At 44.6% G+C, this 20,438-nt stretch overlaps 1 protein-coding gene and 1 long non-coding RNA gene across 9 annotated transcripts in view; one reads left to right on the forward strand and one right to left on the reverse strand.

The window, feature by feature from the left end:
• Positions 1–741: 741 nt before the first annotated feature.
• On the reverse strand, positions 742–17,236 carry LOC103786244 (uncharacterized). 3 transcript variants are annotated; one of them, XR_010112339.1, is made up of 4 exons: positions 13,711–17,236; positions 11,226–13,133; positions 10,634–10,697; positions 742–3,464 (listed from the first exon to the last, which is right to left on the reverse strand). It is a non-coding gene; the product is annotated as an uncharacterized LOC103786244 (long non-coding RNA). The 3 variants fall into 3 exon arrangements; XR_010112338.1 differs by lacking the exons at positions 742–3,464; positions 10,634–10,697 and having other exon boundaries at positions 10,713–13,133; positions 13,711–13,967; positions 14,752–17,236; XR_010112337.1 differs by lacking the exons at positions 742–3,464; positions 10,634–10,697 and having other exon boundaries at positions 10,713–13,133.
• A 129-nt stretch (positions 17,237–17,365) lies between these two features.
• Positions 17,366–20,438, forward strand: part of DUSP22 (dual specificity phosphatase 22) — a 76,806-nt gene continuing 73,733 nt past the window's right edge. For 5 of the 6 annotated variants that reach the window (XM_034961341.3, XM_034961342.3, XM_008972911.4 and 2 more), the window contains exon 1: positions 17,366–17,864. In XM_034961341.3, coding sequence (XP_034817232.1) covers positions 17,844–17,864 — 21 coding nt within the window. In that variant the 5' untranslated portion in view covers positions 17,366–17,843. Of the gene's footprint in view, positions 17,865–18,459; positions 18,756–20,438 lie in introns of those variants that run through there. The other variant, XM_034961344.3, reaches the window with a different exon arrangement.

Here is a 20,438-nt window from a genome sequence, read left to right on the forward strand (position 1 = left end):
ACAAAGACATTTCTACACTGTTATTGATTTTTCTTCAGAATTAGATCTGAAGTTTTGTTTTGTGTTGTTATTGTTGTCGCTTCCTCTACCAACTTGGATAAACTCAACCAAGCAAAGACAAATAGTTAGCAGTTGTTCTTCTTTTAGCAGAATTAGAATTATAGCAGTTAAGAAATACAGGTATATGAAATAAAAACAAAAAGTTCTAACCTGTGATTCTACTAATCAGTTTAATCTATGGGAACTTTAATGATGCTATTAAAAATTAAAATAACTTTATTATTTGTTTTAAAAGTAACGATTAGGATTTCAGGTAGGGTTGTTCTGTGATTATCTCTAATGAAATCCAACATAGTGAATGAGTGTGCACAGAAAATATGGAGGGAGTTCACGTGGTAGAGTAGTAGTTAGGTGTTTGCCTCTGAAGCCGCACTACTGGGTGAAAATACCACTCCTTCCACTTACTTAGCACATAATTCTGAAGGCTTACCCTCTCTTCAGTTTTTGATCCATTGAAATGAGGATGAATACAGAACTGATTTATAGAACCGTAAGTATTAAATGAGTTAATATATTTAAATTACTTAGATGAGTTCTGGCCCATAGAAAATGCCTAATGCATTCCATTGTTATCATAATAATAATTATTATTGCTATTCAATAAATACGAAGAACATTTAAAGTGGATATTTCAAGTATTTTCAATGGGCTGATTCATTATTCTGAATTGTCAAGACTATTTTATTTTACCTTCAGATATCAGGTAACGTCGTTGCCAAAACAGTTGACTTCTTATTGGTTAGGACGCTTTCCGCTGCAACATAAAACTCAACTAAATGTGACTTAAACCATAAGGATATTTATTATTTACCCGACAATTACAGTTGCTTTGCCTTTCCATATAAATTTTAGAACAAGCTTATTGATTTCTACAAATAATCCTTCAGGGATTATAACTGGGATAGCACTGAATCCATAGATCAACTTGGGGGAAAACTGGCACTTTAGAAATATTGAGTCTTTCAGTCCATGGACATGGCACACATGGTATACATCCATTTATTCAGATCTTTGATTTCGCATCTCAGTGTTTTATTATTTTCAAACATACAGACCTCATATAAACTCTATTAGGTTTATATCTAAGTATTTTCTGTTTATTGGTACAATTGTAAATAACACAGTTTTTAAAATTTCAATTATTACTTTTTTATTGGTATTATATAATAAAACTATTGATATTTTAGTATTGACCTTGTATCCTCTGGTCTTATTAAATTCATTTGCTAGTTCTAGCCATTTTTGTATATTATTTGAGATTTTCTACTTAGATAATCATGTCATATGCAAATAGAGATAGTTTTATCTCTTTCTTTCAATGTGTATTCTCTTCCCCACCTCACTTTAGTGTTTTGCCTAGGATCTCTAATATGAGGTTGAATAGGGTTGGTGAAAGTGGGCATCCGTTCTTGTTCCTGATCATAAGGGGAAAACATTTAGTTTCTCACCATTAAGTATGATGTTGGCAAATTTTTGGTAGATGCTCACTTGGAGGAAGTTCCCTCATATTCCTAGTTTGCTGAGAGTTTTTATCAAAAATGGATTTCGGATTTTGTCAAATGGTTTTTCTGAATCTCATCAAATGATAATTTATTTTATTGATATGGTGAATTACATTGTTTAATTTTCTAATATTTGAACGAGCATTCCATTCATGGAATAAATTCCACTTGGTCATGATTTATTATATTTTTATATATCGTTTATTTGACTTGCTAATCCTTTGTTGAAGATTTTTGCACCTATATTCATGACGGGAATTGGCCTGTAGATTTCTCTTCTTGTATTGTTTTCATCTGGTTTTGGTGCCAACGCAATGCTAACTTCACAGAATGAATGGATAAGTGTTCTCTCTCAATTATCTGAAAGCTTTGAAAAGGAATAAAATTCTGATACATGAGTGAACCTTGAAAACATTACGCTAAGTGGAAGAAAATTCTTACGCTAAGTTTGTGTAAAATTGGCACTATTTCTTTCTTAAATGTTTGGTAAATCTGCCAGTGAAGCTATCTGAGCCTGGAGATTTTTATGAACTCTTTTAAAAATGTTATTTTAAAAATTGTAAAACATATATGTAATATAATATAAAATTTGCCATTTTAACTATTTTTTTATTTTTATTTTTTTGAGACGGAGTCTCGCTTTGTCGCCCAGGCTGGAGTGCAGTGGCGTGATCTCAGCTCACTGCAACTTCCACCTCCTGGGTTCAAGCGATTCTCCCGCCTCAGCCTCCCAAGTAGCTGGGATTATAGGCGCCTGCCATCATACCCAGCTAATTTTTGTATTTTTAGTAGAGATGGGGTTTCACCATGTTGGCCAGGCTGGTCTCAAACTCCTGACCTCAAATGATCCACCTGCTTCAGCCTCCCAAAGTGCTGGGATTACAGGTGTGAGCCACAGCACCCAGCCCATTTCACCTACTTATAGATGTCCAATTTGGTGGCACCAAGTACATTCACAGCACATGCAACCATAAGCACCACCCATTTCTATAACTTTTTATCACCCCAAATAATAATTCCTCACTTTCACCTCCCCCAGGCTCCTGGTAACCTCTATTCTACTTTTGTCTACATGAGTTTGACAACTCTTGGTACCTCTTGGATAATTACTGTGGAATTATACACTAATTATCCTTTTGTTCTAGCTTATTTTACTTAGCATAATGTTTTCAAGATTCATTTAAGTATCAGAACTTCATTACTTTTTAAAGCTGAATTAATATTCCATTGCATGTATAAGCCATGTTTTGTCTATCCATTCATCTGCTGATAGACATTTGGATTGCTTCCATCTTTTTCTCCCAGGAAATTTGGCCTGCGGTATCTTTTTGAGTTCCTACCTTCAGTTTTGCTGTGATATACTGAGGTGTATAGTATCTATCCCTGGAAATAGTTATAACTCTTCTTCTAGGTAGTTTATTTGGGAACCTGACTCAATCTGGTCAGGAGTTGAGTTGAACTGGATTCTTCTGGTAGTTTATTTGGGAGCCTGACTCAATCTGGTCAGGAGTTGAGTTGAACTGGACTTCTGTTGCTGCTCTGGTTCACTTCAGTGCACCACTGGCTTCCGTGGTCTCTGGTGTTACATTGTGCTTAGGATGGCTGCTCAGGTCCTGGAGAGTTTTCCTCAATGTTCCTTCTTCATCCTCAGCTTTGGCCTCCTTGGTACTCTTGCACCACAGACATTCTCTCTCTCTGTGCTCTTGCCATCTCCCAGTGGTAGCCTGCTTCTTCTTACTTGCTATGAACAATCGTTGTGGTGGGAAGCAGGAGAATTCTTTGTTGTCCTGGTCTAGCCTCAGCCTCAGGCAGGCCCTGTGTGTCTGGGACTTCAGGGTTGGGGTTTCTGCTCCTTCCCTTGGAGCTGAATTCTCCTGCATATCTTTGGCAGAGCTTGTGTCCCTAGGGTTGTCAGGGAAAACACAGGATTCCCATTTAAATTTAAATTTCATGTAAACAATGAAGAGTTTGTTAACATCACTATGTCACAAATATTGGAATATACTTATAGTAAAAATTATTTATTGTTCTATGAAATTCAAATTTAATGGTATTTTTATTTGCTAAATCTGGTAACCCTAGATGTTTGGTGTTTTCTACCCTCCCCCAGTACCCCAGTAGTAGGAGGCCCATTAGGGCTCTGGGACCAGGATTGTTTTCTTATCTTCCCCAAAGGTTAGAGGGTTTCTTGAAAAAATTTCTTCCTCAAACATAGGCATGTTCACCTGTGCCCTGGGACTGAATGTTTCCTGCTCCTCAAAGTGAATTAAAGCTTTAGTTCCACAGAAGAGAGGGTCTGGGTGGGACTCACGAGTGTCCCGCAGTGACAGAGCTTTCCCAGTCTACGTCTGCACCACCTTGAGGCTCCTTCTAATCCTCCAACCGCAGCCCTGAAATCTCTCTCATAAGAATCTGGTGGAAGACTGTGGGGAGAGCCTGGAGGTGGCTCTCAAGAGAATTTGGTGGAAGTCTGTGGAGGAAGATCCTGGATGTGGCTCTCATAAGAATTTGGTGGAAGGCTGTGGGGAGAGCCTGGAAGTGGCCTCTCATGAGAATCTGGTGGAAGGCTGTGGGGAGAGCCTGGAAGTGGCTTTCTCTCATACTAGCTCATTGTTGTTCTCTAGAAATCTGTCTTGAAGGTTTATCTTCTTATCTACTTGCATGGTAGCTGGGATTCTGTTTCTCCCATTTACCACTGGTGGACAAATGCTCAAATCCTTTCTACCCTCGGAAAGAATTGTCTTTTTTTTGGATTTGGAACTATTTGGTTACCCTATGACCTCAGGTATTTGATGGGCTCAGGAAAAGTTACAATTCTATGGTATATCTAGTTTTTACTTGTTAGAGTGGGGGCAGTACTCCTGCCATTCTGTATATTTTCAACTCCTCATCTGTCTTTCTTTATGAGTAGAAATCTCAGTAAAGACATAATAAAACAGAGCTTTAAATGTATGCATTAGAATCTTCTTTAATTGGTCTTGCAAAGCACATAGGTTCCTCTGTTGTAATAAATAATAAAGATAGTGCCTTATCTTTATTATTCTCTAAATATATGTTAGGGACATTATTTGACCAACAGTATAACTGCATGGATGTTATTGCAAAGAACTTTCAGGAGGACTGAGAGCCATCTCTCGATGAGGCTGTCTCTCTTTCATACCGTTTCATTCCTAAGGCTATCTGCTGAGCACAGCTGGGGTTGTCAGAACTACCAAACTACTGGAAATGAGGTGCATGATAAAATAAATTATTTCAAATTAAGATCTCATAAAACCATCTTTGAGGTTACTTATTTAGCATACATTGACTTTTAAAAATTATCTCTACAATTCAGGACATCGCATAGTTCACTTCCTCAATATCCGTTGCCTATTTAAGCTGACAAATTTGAAATGATAGATTAGAAAGAGGCCTACTGCATGACATGTATAATTCACTCTTCCAGTCAAATTTAAGAGTCCTTGCCTTCATCTGGCCTTTACGCCCAGCATTACCTTCCACTGCTGACAACAGGACTGGAAGTGGCTCTCAGTGAGGCTGTCTGTGAGGCCGGAGGCTGGAAGTTCAAGAGGCAGGTGTAGGCAGAGTGTGTTTCCTCTGAGGCCTCTCTCCTTGGCTCATTCTCCCTGTGTTCTCACATGGGCTTCCCTCTGTGTCTCTGTGTCCCCACCTCTTCTTCTTGTAAGGACATTAGTCAGATTGGATCCAGGCCACCCTGATGGCCTAATTTGACCTGACTTACCAGAAGTAGCCATCATCGTCATATAGGTGTTCAGGTGGGAACCTCAGTATCTACCACGTCCATTTTGATTTTGCACTCAGCACTCCATCTTTTTTTTTTTTTTTTTTTTTTTTTTGAGACGGAGTCTCGCTCCATTGCCCAGGCTGGAGTGTAGTGGTGCGATCTCGGCTCACTGCAAGCTCCGCCTCCTGGGTTCACGCCATTCTCCTGCCTCAGCCTCCCGAGTAGCTGGGACAACAGGCGCCCAACACTACGCCTGGCTAATTTTTTGTATTTTTAGTAGAGACAGGGTTTCACCATGTTAGCCAGGATGGTCTTGATCTCCTGACCTCGTGATCCGCCCGCCTCAGCCTCCTAAAGTGCTGGGATTACAGGTGTGAGCCGCCGCGCCAGGCCTCGGCACTCCATCCTCTTTAGCCACCCTTTGTTTCAGTTTTGTGACTCCACCATCAGCTCTTCCTCGAAGACTCTGTCTTATTCATCTTTCACTCTTACCTTTTTATCTTCCAATGCTTATTTAAGTATTTTTTGCAAAATTAGAATTCAGCTGCTTATTTTAAAATTATTAAAGTAACATGCTTATAGCGATGACCTACTCATGGTGGCATGTGCTTTCACTGCTCCCAAAGGTGGAACAAATAATCATTTTTAGAGCAATCAAAATCTTGTGATTTTGCTGTAAGACACTTAACAAAATTTAAGTTGTTGTTGGGTTTGCTGTTTTTTCTCATGGAATTTGGCTCTGTCTTTTCTGCTTGGGTAACCCAGAGGCACCTGAAACTCAGGTGTCTGGGCAGCAATCATCATCTTCTCACTTAACAGGTCCCTCCTCCTCTGCTCCCAGCCTTTGGGAAGGGCGCCGCCATCCATGAAGTTCCCTAAGCCAGGAACCCAGAGTTACCCTTTGAGTCTTCCTCCTCCCCATTTCCCAAATCCAGCGAGTTTCAAGTCCTGCACATCTTGCAGTCTGTGGCTTCCTCCACCAGCACCCTTCAGTCCCCCTTCCCCAAGGCCCATCTTTGGTTAAGGTCCTCATTATTTTTTACCTGGCTTTCTGTAAAGGTCTTCTAACTGATCTCCCCGCCTTCAGTCTTACTTGCTACAATATGAATCCTCTAAACTGCCCTCAAGATGTTCAATCTAAAATCTGAATCCCAGGAAGGCTTCCCAAGCTCCCTGGGAGGAGTATCAGCTTCTGGCAAGGCAGGAGAGGATGATCATCATCTGTCCCTGCCTCCCTTCCGCTCGCTTCCTGCCTCTCCCCATGCTGCACTCTGTAGTCCCACCTTGGTGTACCACCTCGGGTCCCCAAAGGTGCCCATCTCTCTCGCCACCACGCCTCTGAGTCTGCAACACCCTGCTCCGGAACTGCCCTTCACCCAGGCTTCCTCCTCTGGCTGAGGGATTTTTCCTCTTGGGATGCAGCCTGGACTGGTGGCTCTGGAGCCAGGCAGGCCTGAGTGTGGATCCTGGCTTAGCCATTTGCTCAGCCTCCCTGAGTCTAACGTTCTTATCTGTAAAAAGGAGAAAATAATACCAACCTTCCAGTATTTCTAGGAGGAATTAGAAGTAGTAATAAATATCAATATGTGGTAAAAATGACACAGATACCTCTTATTGTAGGACAAGTAGGATTCTAAGTGCCTTACTCATATTAACTCATTTGTTATTCCAGACTCCATTCACGATTCACCTCCTCCATGCAGCCTGTCTTGATTTCTCAATACCTGACTGGATGCCTTTGCAGATTATTTTTTCCCTCCCTGTTTATGTTCCCTCTCTCTTTGCCCCACAGGTGTCCTGGGAGCTTGGCACATATGGAACACATCAGCTGGACTCCTTTGCTGGCTTCCGGGTGGGTCTGGCGTTTGGAAAAGGTTGAGAAAGGCCAGGGCGTTTCTTCCCCATGCTGTCCATGATCAAGCTGTATCTGTGGCAGCAGGTGTGTCTCTCCCTGCATTAGTTTGCGAGGCACTACAGACTCAGTGGCATAAACAACAGTTATTTACTCACAGTCTGTGAGGCTGGAGGCTGGAAATTCAAGAGGCAGGTGTAGGCAGAGTGCGTTTCCTCTGAGGCCTCTCGCCTTGGCTCATTCTCCCTGTGTCCTCGCATGGGCTTCCCTCTGTGTCTCTGTGTCCCCACCTCTTCTTCTTGTCAGGACATTCGTCGGATTGGATCCAGGCCACCCTGATGGCCTCATTTGACCTGACTTACCTTTTGAAAGGCCTGATCTCCAAATGCACTCACATTCTGAGGTGCTTCATAGGAATTTGGGGAAGAGGGACTCAACTCAGCCCCTAGAGATCCCCACCGACTCCGCAGGTGGCCCCCCTGCCGTGGCTCCAGCGGCCACTGGGCTCCAACGAGGCTCTTCTTCCTCCGCCCCTTCAGGCCTACGATGGTCACGGCTTGGCTTCCCACTGTCTGGTCTCCAAGCCCAGGGCTCCTCTGGGGTCTCTTCACCCTGCCATGCGATTCATGAAGTGATTCCTCACTGAAGGTGCTTCAACTGTCTGACTGGAGTTTCATTTGCTGCTGCTGGGACACTTGAGGGTGCCTTGGCTGCGAGTACCCTGGGCCACTTTCTTTCTCCTGCCCTGAACACCTGGGCGTGCAGCTCTGTGCTCCCTATGGAGGTGCAGGTTCCTTGGGGGCAGAAACCATGCCTTGCTCTCTGTGCAGCCGCAGGGCCTTGCCCGGGGTCTGATGTATGTAGAGCGGGCGCCAGGTGTTCAGTTCAATGCCATCATTGACGATGGCTTCTGGCGCCACTCTCCCCAGCATTCTCTCCAGCCTCCCGAGCACTGAGTGTTGTGGACTGGGAAACGGCTCCTGGGGATCTCCTGCTTCCACTTCTTCCCCTACAGTCCTGCTCCTGTTCATCTCATGATGCTCAGAGAGATGTGGGAAGCAAGGCATCCTTACTTGGCCTCAAACGACCTTCAAATTCTCCTGCTCCTGCCGTGACCATGACCACTGCCTCCTGCTTTCCAGAACATCCTCCGACTCCAGCCTTTGTGTGGCTGCTCACATCCCTCCTCCCACCAGAAGCAGTGGTTGCTGTCCTCACCTCCTGCTGGAATTGTACTCAGCCTTCCGGGGGAGATGCTCAAAATATCACGATACCATGGATACTGAGCAAACACAAAGCAGCTTGGAGCAGGAGTGGGGTTTAAAGCCTGAAGGCTCCCAAGCTGTGCCTGGTGTTCACCCTTTAGTTGCTAGACAGTGGAAAGGTAGGGGGAGCCCCAGAGGAGGGGCCTTTGTAGTGAGGAGGGAATCTGGACAGCAAATATTTTCCGATTCTGTCGATTCGTGTGGCCGCGAAAGATCACTGAATGCGTCCGTTGCTAAGTGGCTTAGCCTAGCATCTGATGATCTTCAAAGGCCTTTCATGCTCTACAATTTGATTTTCTTCAATACATGTCAAATTTGATTTGCTGATTTAGCTCATTACCAACCATCTATCTCTCGAGGCTGAGTTTTCCTCAAGAGGAAAAGGTTTCCCTTCACGACTAAAATGTTCCCAAACCTGTATTCATAGAATTATGCCACTTTTATAGATTTGTAGCCTTTCTAAATTCAAAGGCTGTTCTCAGAAATGGTACTTGTGAGCACCCCATATAAAGGGAGAAGGGAAGGGGTGGGCACAGTGAAAGGTGGAAATTCACCAAATCAGCTGCGGCTGAGAAGCAGGAGCACAGTCATACGGCCCTTCCACTTGGCATACGGCACCTGCATCACTCCCTACATATGGCCCCTTTGGAAGCGATACTTCATAAACCAAGAGCTCCAGAACTGCCCAAGACAGGCCAATCATATTCTTTGCCCTAAATAACCAAAGTTGTTCATCTGGAAACACATATAAGTATGTATGTTTGAAATAACTTCACAGCAGTACAGAAAGGTAAGGATGCTTGTTTTCACGGAAAGGAAGAGTCAGCTGAGGCAGTTCTAAGCATGGCTTCCTCTAAGTTCCCAAAGCAAGTTTTACAAACTCAGAGTATACTTCATGACACGGAAATCACTTATGTGTGGGTCCCTCTTTCCCATGAAGTTATAAAGCAACACCGAGTTAAGAGTGGCGCAGGTTGTTATTTCTGTAACCCCAGTTACTAGCACAATGCCTAGAACATAGGAGGTTCTCAAAAAATGTTGGTTGAATGAATTAAAAAGGCCCCTTAATGCTTGGAGATAGAGAATGTGCACAGGGCTTGTGAAACCCTGTTACCTGGAGAGCTACCTGGGCTGAGGGACAGTATGGAGGAGGAGACTTAAGAGGGGAAATTAAAAGTGATTAATTACCAACTCATTGATGCACTCAGCCTCTCCATTTCATGAAAATCTAACAACTTTTAGGAGGTTGTCCATCTCCTTTCAAATAAATACTGTTTGAAGCATTGGAATTGCCTCAATTTAATGTTACAAGAAAAAGTTATTAGAGTCTCATAATTGTAAGATGTTTTCCAGGGAAAAGATTCAAATAGAACCTGATACCTTATTGACTTGTTTGAGGAAAAGATCAAAATGTGTTTTTCTCCATGAAGAAAGATCAAAATGTGTTTTTCTCCATGAAGAAATATTGACATCGACGTTTCCTCAGCCATTATTTCCCTTCCGGAAAGCATCAGTTGCCTGATCCAAGCCTTGAGCAGAAATTCGTTGCTGCCATGTGTTCCAAGCAGCTGAGTGTGCCTGGCCCTGCCCAGCAATGCGAGGCAGCTGCTCTCCTTCAACATCTCACACAGGGAATTATTTGTACCTAAAGAGGATGGTGTTTAAATGATAATTGTCTTTTTCTCATTAAAGCTAAAGTATATTTCACCAAAATATACCACAGTTGAGGGTAACCAACTGCCCCACATTGCTCGTGACTAAAGGGGTTCCTGGGACACAGAACTTTCAGTGTCAAAATCAGGAAAATCCTGGGCAAACCATAGCATAGAGGCTTTTATACCAAATAGAAGATTATGCCCCCTTTTAATGTGGTGACTAAACATTTTAGAAATAAGAAATTCTACCAAATTAAACAGAAACTAACCGATACAACTAAAACCATATATTTAAGAAAGCAGAAAAAGAAGGCCGAGGGATTATTATTGTTAAGTCTGTGAAAGAGCTGCACTTAATCCACAACTAGAGGAAAGCATGTTCTGTTTCAAAGGAGCTGTTCTCCGAGCACTTGATTAGATGTCTTACTCCCGCAGCCCTGTGATCCTCAGATATGTAATGTTACCAATTAGAACCAACACTTACACTGCCTCTGAAGTTCTAGAGTTGCTATTACTAAAAACACATACTTTTAGACCAAAAAGAAGCTTCATACCATGGCTCGAGTAAAACACCAACAATGCCGAGAGCTTCCTGTCCCTTTGGCTTGGTGGTTATCACTGCAACAAAAATAGTGAAATTTTGAAAGCAAAAGTTTATTTTAAATTGTACATATTTTTAAAAGCACTACAGTAAGAAAATATGTCCACATTTCTCTCTGTCTTATATATCAGTTATCTCTCTGCCCATCCACTGCACCTACCCACCTGTTAAGCTGCCCTGTAAACCTCAACAAGCAGGAGGTGAACTGCCATTTAAAAGTTACAACATTTTCTGTCTGTAGAGATAAAGATCTCATCTCACCTTTAAGACAGACTGTGGCTTTGCTTGGGAAAAGTTACCATCATGGACACTTTAATTACATCAGAGGTAAGATAGGTACTGCTTTGTATTTTGGGGAGGGAGGGCAGATAAACTGTTGTCATTTAAGCCAAATATAAATGTTTTTACATTGACACATTGTTCTAGTCTGTTCAGTGATGCAAACTGTACATTGATGAAACAGGGCTAGCTTAGCCCCAGACTTTTCTGCCCACCTATTTTTTTGCAAGGGGCGTATGAGAGATGAGAAAGAAATCTATCCCAACCTTGTGTGATCATGCTGCAATTGCTTCAGCCTCTTCCCAGCAGTTGTCCTCATGTTAGTTGTTGTTTGCGGGGTCTGGAGTTGAGGCCCCATGTAGAAAGGGCACACAGGTGTGCAGAGAAGGTGAAAAGCACAGGTCAGACCGGGCACGGTGGCTCACACCTGTAATCTCAGCAGTTTGGGAGGCCGAGGTGGGTGGATTGCCTGAGCTCAGGAGTTCAAGACCAGCCTAGGCAACATGGTGAAACCCTGTCTCTACTAAAAATATAAAAAATTAGCAGGGAGTGTTGGCATGCCCTTGTAATCCCAGCTACTGGGGAGACTGAGGCACAAGAATCGCTTGAACCCAGGAGGCAGAGGTTGCAGTGAGCCAAGATCGCACCACTTCATTCCAGCCTTGGGGACAGAGTGAGACTCTGTCTTAAAAAAAAAAAAAGTACAGATCAACCTTCACTTGAAGGTCAATGGTCGATGGTATTCTCATGAGTAAACATGATATCCTGGTACCAGGTTGTTGCTTCAGATGAGATTGTCTCATGTGGGCAAGGACAGCTCCTCACCTGCAGACCAAGTGGTGTTTGGTTAAAAAAATAAATAAATAAAAATAAAAAGCAAGCTCTCTGTTGCAAAGAATAGAGAAAATGATCCTGGGTCCATCATCTAGCCTGAGGAACCCTTGATACATGATGATTTTTTCAGAATTCACAGGGTTTTCTTGATGAATAACTAATCAAAAGAATGATAAATATTAACACATGTGAAACCAACGGAGAGTTTATAATGACAGTGTTATATCATGTCATACGAAACGGACTTCCCCTCTCATGGTAAGTGAAATTTCTCATGGGACATTCCATTCTCTCAGGAAAACCCCTGCTCCCTGCAGCCCCCTACCCAGACATTTTTCAGTGTCTTCAGATCCAGTTCAATTTCAGTTTTGCATGAAAGAGTGAATAACAAAAACAAATGAAAGCAGTGCAAAGCTCTGCACTAGGGAAGAGCTCAGCAGTGACACTCGGCAGGCAGGCAGAAGCATCTTTAAGGACGGCCGCCCTAGCCCAGTCACTTCTTTGAGCTGGGGCTTCCCTTGCTGTCCTCCCTTCTGTCTTCACTTCTGGGCTGCCCCCTGGTCCCTGCAGGCATTTGAAGAAGGAGAAGTGTGCCTCAGAGAGGGTAGCTGACAGTGCAGGTGCAGCAAGCACAGATGGTTAGAACCCTCTGTGCAGGGACACTTCGGGTCCATTTCCTGCTGTCCACGAGACTGCAGTCCACATGATCATTTTGAATAGGATTTTAAGAGAGTTGGAGACCTCAGAAAGAGTACCACATACAAGGCAAATGGTAAGACCTTCTGGCCATGTATCCTTCCACCCAGGCAAGTTAGGCTGAGGAAGCAATGCCCAAGCTCTTGTCTTACAGGAGTCCTGTCAAACACTGATGAAAATGATGATTATTCTCCTGAGATTAAAAAGGCATCCGTGGTTCAGATTTTGTTAACTGTTTTGGGCTGGAGTCATCAACCATACAATGTTGTTTTTGTTTTGTTTCGTTTTTAAACCATGAAAAGGTTTAAGGGCCTAGTTTGTTGTCCCAGGTAGACCTTCCTTTGTAGAGACAGGGAAGTAGATGGGCCAAGTCAGACCATTCCACACACGGAAAATGAACACAAGCAACTTCCATGATGGCCATGCATAAGTCAGGCATGGTTTCTTACCAAAGATCAAAGAACAACATGATGCCAAGAGGCAGAACCACAGAGAGTCTTGTGCTCTGCCAAGTACGGCTATGGCTGTAGACCAAGGGGTGGAGTACAGCAATACACGGAAGCATTGTGTGCAAGGGCTCTCTCCTCTCTCTCCTCTCTCTCCCCTCTCTCTTTCTCTCTCTCTCTGTTGAGTGTGCCCTATATCTGTTTCAGAAACAAAAGACAACAGGATTCTGGTTACTCCTAGAGAGCCATCTCACATGGAAACTACATTGCTCAAGAAAAGGAAACATGAGGAGATGCAGTATTGATGGAGTCTCTGGCATATCAAAGGACGAATTATTTGTGATCCTTATGCCTGGACAAATTCAACAGCCTCCCAGATGTATTTCTTTCCTAAATCAACAAACATCTACATAGTTCCCCACACACTAGGGACTATCTTAGATGCTGGATACTGAGATTGATTAACAACTGGTCCCTGCCCTCAGGCAGCTACCATTTGGGGGAAAACAACAGTTGTCCTGAGAATACACAGGCATGTATGTTCTGACCTGCAGGCTGATAATAATGTGACCTCCAAATTTTAGGAACCAGGGCTCTGTCTTATTTCCCCTTTGCTTGGCACTGTTTTATAATCTGCCTGATAACTTCATTCCTGCAAGCCTCTGCCAATCCTCCCAGGAAGTCTGTCCACAGACTTTTGTTGACTCCCAACTAAATGCCTGAGAACATTTTCCCTTTACCTGCTCCCAGATTCTCTGCCCTCCCGCTCACTTACCTGGATATCCATTCCTCTTGCTGCTCTTCCCTGACCCCACACTCTCCAGATATCCGTGCTGAGATCTGAGCCCCGCAAATCTCTTCAGTGAAAGGAGGAAACCACGTTCATAATTAGAAGACTGCTTGGAAGGCTGGAAATTGTGACCTTTGAAGAGTTGAGGTCGTATACCACAGGGGCCCATCCTCATGGTCAGGCTGTTCTGCATGGCCTTGAGAACTCAGGTATTCAACTGGGCAGCCTCTCTCTGGACAATGCTGGAGAAACAGAGAAAATGTTTTGTGCTTTTGCTTCCGTAGTTCCAGGTTCCACCTTTTTTCTTCTTTCCACAATTCATTAGATTCTCACTTTCTTTTACTTTTAGTCAGGCTTTGGCTAGATTAGCTCTTCATTTTAACTTCTTGTTCTTAATTTGTTAATAATGAACAATTGTGGCTTAAGAATTCTGCAAAGAACTAACATGATCTATTAGTGTAGATTTAGCTGGTTATTGAGGAGAGGGGGTTGGAGACATTTCTGATTGTCATGACTGAGAGGGTGCTACTGGAATGTAATGAGCAGAAGTCAGGGATGCTTCTGAACATTCTGCAGTGCACAGGACAGCCTTCTAGAACAAAAATGTATCCAGCCTCAAATGTCAGTTTTGCCGAGGTTGAGAAACCCTGGACTGCAATATGTTCAAGAGGCCAGTGAAGATTACATAATTACTTCTCTGTTGGGTAGAGGTTAATCTTGATGCTCTGAAATTATCACTAACACCTATAATGATTTGGCTAACTCTAATGGTTGAGCTTCTGCTTGCAGGCTTTTAAACACCGCCACCTTAAAGTTTAAGGTTATTGCTCACTAAATACACTATTAACCAGTTATCCTTAACCATGTGTAAGTATGGACTCAGCTATCCTACACACTCTGTAGACCATTCCTTATTGTGCACGCATGAAGGCTTGACTTCTTTCAGAGTTGTTGCCAAAATTTGTGATGTTGGCAGAACTGAGAGGAAGAAAATAACAAGAAGAAAAGTGGAAGTAAAAATCTTACATAGTGTGAAAATCCACCGGGCTTGTGATGCCTTAAAATTTTTATGATTGAGATAAAGCGCAAATGAATAGAGATTCTACTATGGATGTGAAATACGCCAGCTTTGTTGAAGAGTTTCCTTTCTTCCTTTCTTTCCATAATCAAGAGCTAGAGAGTAAAAGTCATAGAACTGCAAGACATGAACAACTGGGAATTATTATTATAATAAAGAGAGGTGTTCAGGGTTAGGGTGGAGGAGAGTACAGCAAGTCTCTTGTGGGAAACCCCCCAACCCCACAGAATCAATAATTTTTTTTTTTGAGACAGAGTCTTGCTCTGTTGCCCAGGCAGAAGTGCAGTGGCACAATCTTGGCTCACTGCAGCCTCTGCCTCCTGGGTTCCAGCGATTCTCCTGCCTCAGCCTCCCGGGTAGCTGGGATTACAGGCGCACGCCACTACGCCCGGCTAATGTTTGTATTTTCAGTAGAGACGGGATTTTGCCATGTTGGCCAGGCTGGTCGAGAACTCCTGACCTTAGGTGATCGGCCCGCCTCGGCCTCCCAAAGTGCTGGGATTACAGGCTTGAGCCACCACGCCCAGCCAAAACCAATAATTTTTTTTTTTTTTTAATTTTACTCTTCTGACTTCTGGTGTTAATAGTCTCCTCTTTTCCTATTTAACCAAAAAGAAAAATTTGAGATTTTGATAGGAACTCTGGGCATGTGGACCTTTTAGGCCATACTGAATGCTGATTTTGACGGTCAGGAGGAAGCCATGGCAGGTTCTGAGTTTAGGGGGAAAACAGATGGTCCAAGCTGGAGAAATATATCTACAAGAAGAGTATGAATAAGAGAGAAATATTGCAAGTGGATGACAGAAGAAAAAAATCAGTATGAATTTGTCATTCATGGTCAAGTACCAGTTTATGAACTGGTTGTGTTCTTAAACGTTCATCTGACTGTTGGATGAATGGCCCAAGGAGGGCAGAAGGCTGCAGAAGTAATTCATTGGTTGCTGGATAGAAGCTTCAAAAATTCACAGTTTAATGCTCTTGTTTTAAAGAGAAAAAAAAAGCTAGCTCAGAAAAGTTGATCATCTTGCTCAAGACCTCCTTAAGAATTAGAAATAGAGGCTGATTACTGGGATTCCCCAGGCAGTCCACTAACGATTCTGTATTGTCTCTAAGCAGGAAGGTGGTAAAAACAGTTACTTAATGGCAGTGTGTGGCAGAGGGGAAAGGGCAGGCTGTCCAGGTGACTGAGAAGCAGGCGGGAGAAGAGGAAGTGAAGGCAGTGAAGAAGGAACACTCTCCCAAAACAAGAGGCAGAAAGGGCACTCCGGGTCCGGGTCCCATTCTACCTAGAGAAAACATGCAAGCGCATATTGAGTGAGGGCTTTCTACACGGGGGGTTTTGATACCATTTGTTGCCCAGAAGATATGGGGTACAAGTACAGAAATGGCGACAGATGGAGTCTACAAGCTCTTTCCAAACGTTCACATTCCTCAGAACCTCACCCGTTTTCTCAGCCACAAGAAATTATTAATTTATTTGACAAATATTTTTAAAATCACTATTTTGTGCTAGATTTTGTCCCAGGCCACATGGCTGTATTACTGAATAAGACAACTTTTTTTTTTTTAATCTGAAAGTTGCTGGCTAGTGAGACAGATAAAAAGAAAGCAAATACATGTATTTCCGATCAATAATACGGAGTAATATGATAGTGACTGGAGGACCAACCTGGAATTGGGTGGTTAGGAAAGGCCTCTTAGGAGAGATGGCATTTGGGCTGATACCTCAGCGATAACAGGCAAGTATGCAGAGAGCTGGGGATCCAGGTGTCTGGATAGAGAGCACAGCCCAGCAAGCCTGACAGGCTCAAGGAACAGACAGGAGACCAGCATGTCTGTAACTCGCTTAGCAAGAAGATAAAATGAAGTCAGCAGGGGTGAGCCAGGGCACGTCAGATTGACGCATGTACTCATTCAGCAAATATTTATTAAGCACCTACTATGTTCAGGACATTGTTGAGGATATATAAATTAAAAAGAAAAACCACTGGCTCAAGGATTCTGTCGCTGGAGAGAAACTTCAGAGTTTAATAACGTTGGTAGAATACACAAAACAATTCTGCTACAGTTTAGAAATTGATCCATTCCAGACAGAACCACAATGCAGACATTAAGGGACACACATCATCTAAGGCCGTGAGGTCTGAGGTCAGAGATCCAGCCATCTGCTCCCCCAGGGTAGGGAGGTCAGGCCTCCCCGGGGTGAGTCACGTAGCCCACCTCTCCCCACCAGGCGAGCCTTCTCGGTCTTGGTGCACGGGGCAGGGCCGCAGGAAATCCCCCAGCCTAAATCTGCCGCACTCAGAAAACCCAGGCAGGGGAGCCCCCAGAGACCAGGCCTCTGATTAGCACCTGATTCACGGAGGCAGCCAAGGCTGGGTAGCGACTGCTGGTAACTGGCCCCCGGAGTCGCCCCAGGGGAAAAGGCCAAAGGGGATCTGGAGACCCCCGGCCTTGGAGCGGGCTCCGAGACGAGCGCAGCCGCCCGGTCAGGGCAGCGCCTGCGCGTCCGCCAGGCCCCGCCCCGCAGCTTCTGGTGTCCCGGCGGGGCGGCTCGGGCCGCGCACGCGCTCTGGCCTCCGGGGCCGGCCGCCTGGGAGCCCGAGTCTAGTGCCTCCCACGCCCGGCGGCCGCGAGCCGGGGTCCGCGAGGGCGGAGTGGGGCGCGGCAGCCAGGAACCCGACTACAAATCCCAGGGTGCGGGCGGGCGGACCGAGGAGGGACGCTGGGCCTGCCCGGTGCGCACGGGGGCGGGGACCGGCAAGGCGGGACCATTTCCCGGCATAGGCTCCGGTGCCCCTGCCCGGCTCCCGCCGGGAAGTTCTAGGCCGCCGCACAGAAAGCCCTGCCCTCCACGCCGGGCCTCTGGAGCGCCCTGGGTTGCCCGGCCGGTCCCTGCCGCTGACTTGTTGACACTGCGAGCACTCAGTCCCTCCCGCGCGCCTCCTCCCCGCCCGCCCCGCCGCTCCTCCTCCCTGTAACATGCCATAGTGAGCCTGCGACCACACGGCCGGGGCGCTAGCGTTCGCCTTCAGCCACCATGGGGAATGGGATGAACAAGGTAACGTCTTCCCTCGTTCGCGCTGGGTTTGCCTCCGCTCTCCAGCCTCCTCTCCGACGCCCTGCCGTCTCGCCGGCGTCGGCTGCCCGACGACTCGAGCCCGGGGTGCCCCTTCCCGCGGTGGGGACGGGCGCGGAGGGAGGGGCGGCGCGCCTGGGCGGCGACTGCGGAGTCGGGGTTCGGAGGTGTTCCCGCCCCCACCCCACCCGGCTTCCGGGTAGGCAGCCCCCAGCCGCCTGCCTTGCCAGCCGGTGCGTTTTTGTGGCTGAAACAAGCCGTGCCCTTTAAAAGCGTTGACACTTGTTCTGCCGAGAGATCAGCTGAGCTCCGAATGGATGTGGTTTCTTTTTTGCCCTCCTCTTCGCTCCCAAACTACGCTCTTGAAGCATCACCGCCCCCGCCCCACATCATTAGTAAACGGGTGTCCTCTGTAATTTCCTCTTTCTCCTCAGATTCTGTGTGTGTGCCTGTGAGCACAGAGAAGTTTTTCTTGTGGACAGAGAAGTTAACAGAGTCCTAAGTCCTGAGCTGTTTCTAGATAGTGGGAAGGAGAGAAAAGATTCAGCGTTGATTAGGTTATGTGACTTCTGCAACAAGGGCAACCTGTTGCTGGCTGCTTGCGCTGATGAGGCCTTCTAGAAAATCTGCGTTGCTCCATTTGTCCCGTCCGTTTCTGGGCCCCACCCTGTGTTCTTTTGTTTCCCGCACCTCACTTCCCGGGCGGTGGGATAGCCTTTCCCGTCCAAGGAAGTTGCCAGATTCCAGCTCTGGCAGCTGAGAGTTGCCGGGGTGTATTCATGTGAACCACAAGGTTAAGGATTTTGTTACTTGGTACTTGGCTGGTTTCAAGGAAGGATTGACAAGACTTTACAAAGCCCGCAACAAAGACAGGTACCTTTCTACGGGTCTTTGAATGGTCCTGGATTAGATGAGTCGTCTTTCTGCTTCACTTTTTCATTGTGCTCCACCCACCCACATCTCTACATGCTGTCACCTTCCACACTGGGTGGGGATGGCAATGTGGCTGTGTTTTTTTTCATGTCCCTCAGCACTGGGTCAGCAGTGGTTTGGGTGTTGGGGCTGGAGTGTTGCAAATGCGGATTCACGGTAGGGAAGGGAAAACCTAGCTAACTTTTCACGTGCGCATGTCGTGTTTATTGTGTCCTGGTTACCCAGTTTGTGAAAGAACTACTGTGTGTTTGGGACCTGCATATCAATACTGGGGTATTTTGGTAAAGAGAATTGTATTCACTTTTTTTTTTTTTTTTTGGCGAGTGATCAAGTTTGGAAACAGACTGTCTCTCTCTTGGATAAATACTTGTATTATATTCCCATGAGCACTGGAATCCGTCAGCACCACGAGCCTTCTGCTTTTTAAATTAAAACAGAACAATAAAGATGGTCATCATAAGTTTGTGGGCTCCGTTTGCCTTCCCATTGGTGGTGGTATCTCAGCTTTCCTTTGGCTGTTTCTACAGTTTTCCCACTTGAGCTGTTCACTCTCCACCGTTTTCAGCATTTAATTTATAGTATTTGTGTAATACAATTCAAAAAATATATTTAGGAATACAGATGGTTGCCTAAGGGATCAACGTTATTTTCATGCTTTTCAACAAAAGCAGTAATATTCATATACTTTTTACCTTTCAAAATCGGTAATAAATTTCTTGACTTTTATTATCTTGTGAATAGAGACTCACAGTGTATCAATGAAGAAATATATGTATAGAGAGATTTAGAGACTTCCCTGCTTCAACACTTATTGATTATGTACATACTATGAGCCAGGTGTTGTGCTAGTGGGTGGGGAGGGAGGCAAAGGGAGTGCAGTGGTAAATGACCCAAAGATTCCTCACAGAACCTTCAGTATAGGTCAACATTGTCCAGCACTAATATGATGCGAGCTATAAATGTAACTTAAAATGTTCCGGTAGCTACATTAAAAAATAAACCGGTGAAATTAATTTTAATAATATATTTTATTTAACAATATATTAAAACTATTGTTTCAACATGTAACCAATATATAAAGTTATTCATGGAAGATTCCATGTTTTTTACTATGTCTTTGTGAAAGGAAAAATCTCGGGACCCCCAGATCACTTAACCTTCAAAGTCTAGTGTGTATTTTATGCCTAAATCACATCTCATTTTGGACTAGCCACATTTGGAGTACTCGATAGTCACTGTGGCTAATGGCTGCTGTGTTGCACAACACAGGGTGTGTATGTGTGTGGGGGTGAGAGAGAGAACAAACACAAGGTAGGGAGGAGTAGAGGCTCCAGAGGATAAAATAGGCAATTTCAGAAAAGTGGGGAAAGCAGAAGATGGGATGAAAGTGACCTAGAAGGGGCATTCAGCCCAGGCAAGAAATCCTGCTGCAGTAAACATGTTTAACGTGAGATCAGGAGGAACTACCCCAAATCACAAGGTTCATTAGTGGCAAAGTAGATCGCAGGAGGCCAGTAACTTAAGAACCTTAACTAGAACTTTTCCATATATTACTGTGTGACTTGGAACGAGGCTTCATCTGTAAAAAAAAAAAAAAGAATGGTTGATTTGCAGAATCAGCGG

This window comes from Pan paniscus, chromosome 5, assembly GCF_029289425.2.
Source record: "Pan paniscus chromosome 5, NHGRI_mPanPan1-v2.0_pri, whole genome shotgun sequence".
Lineage (NCBI taxonomy): Eukaryota > Metazoa > Chordata > Mammalia > Primates > Hominidae > Pan > Pan paniscus.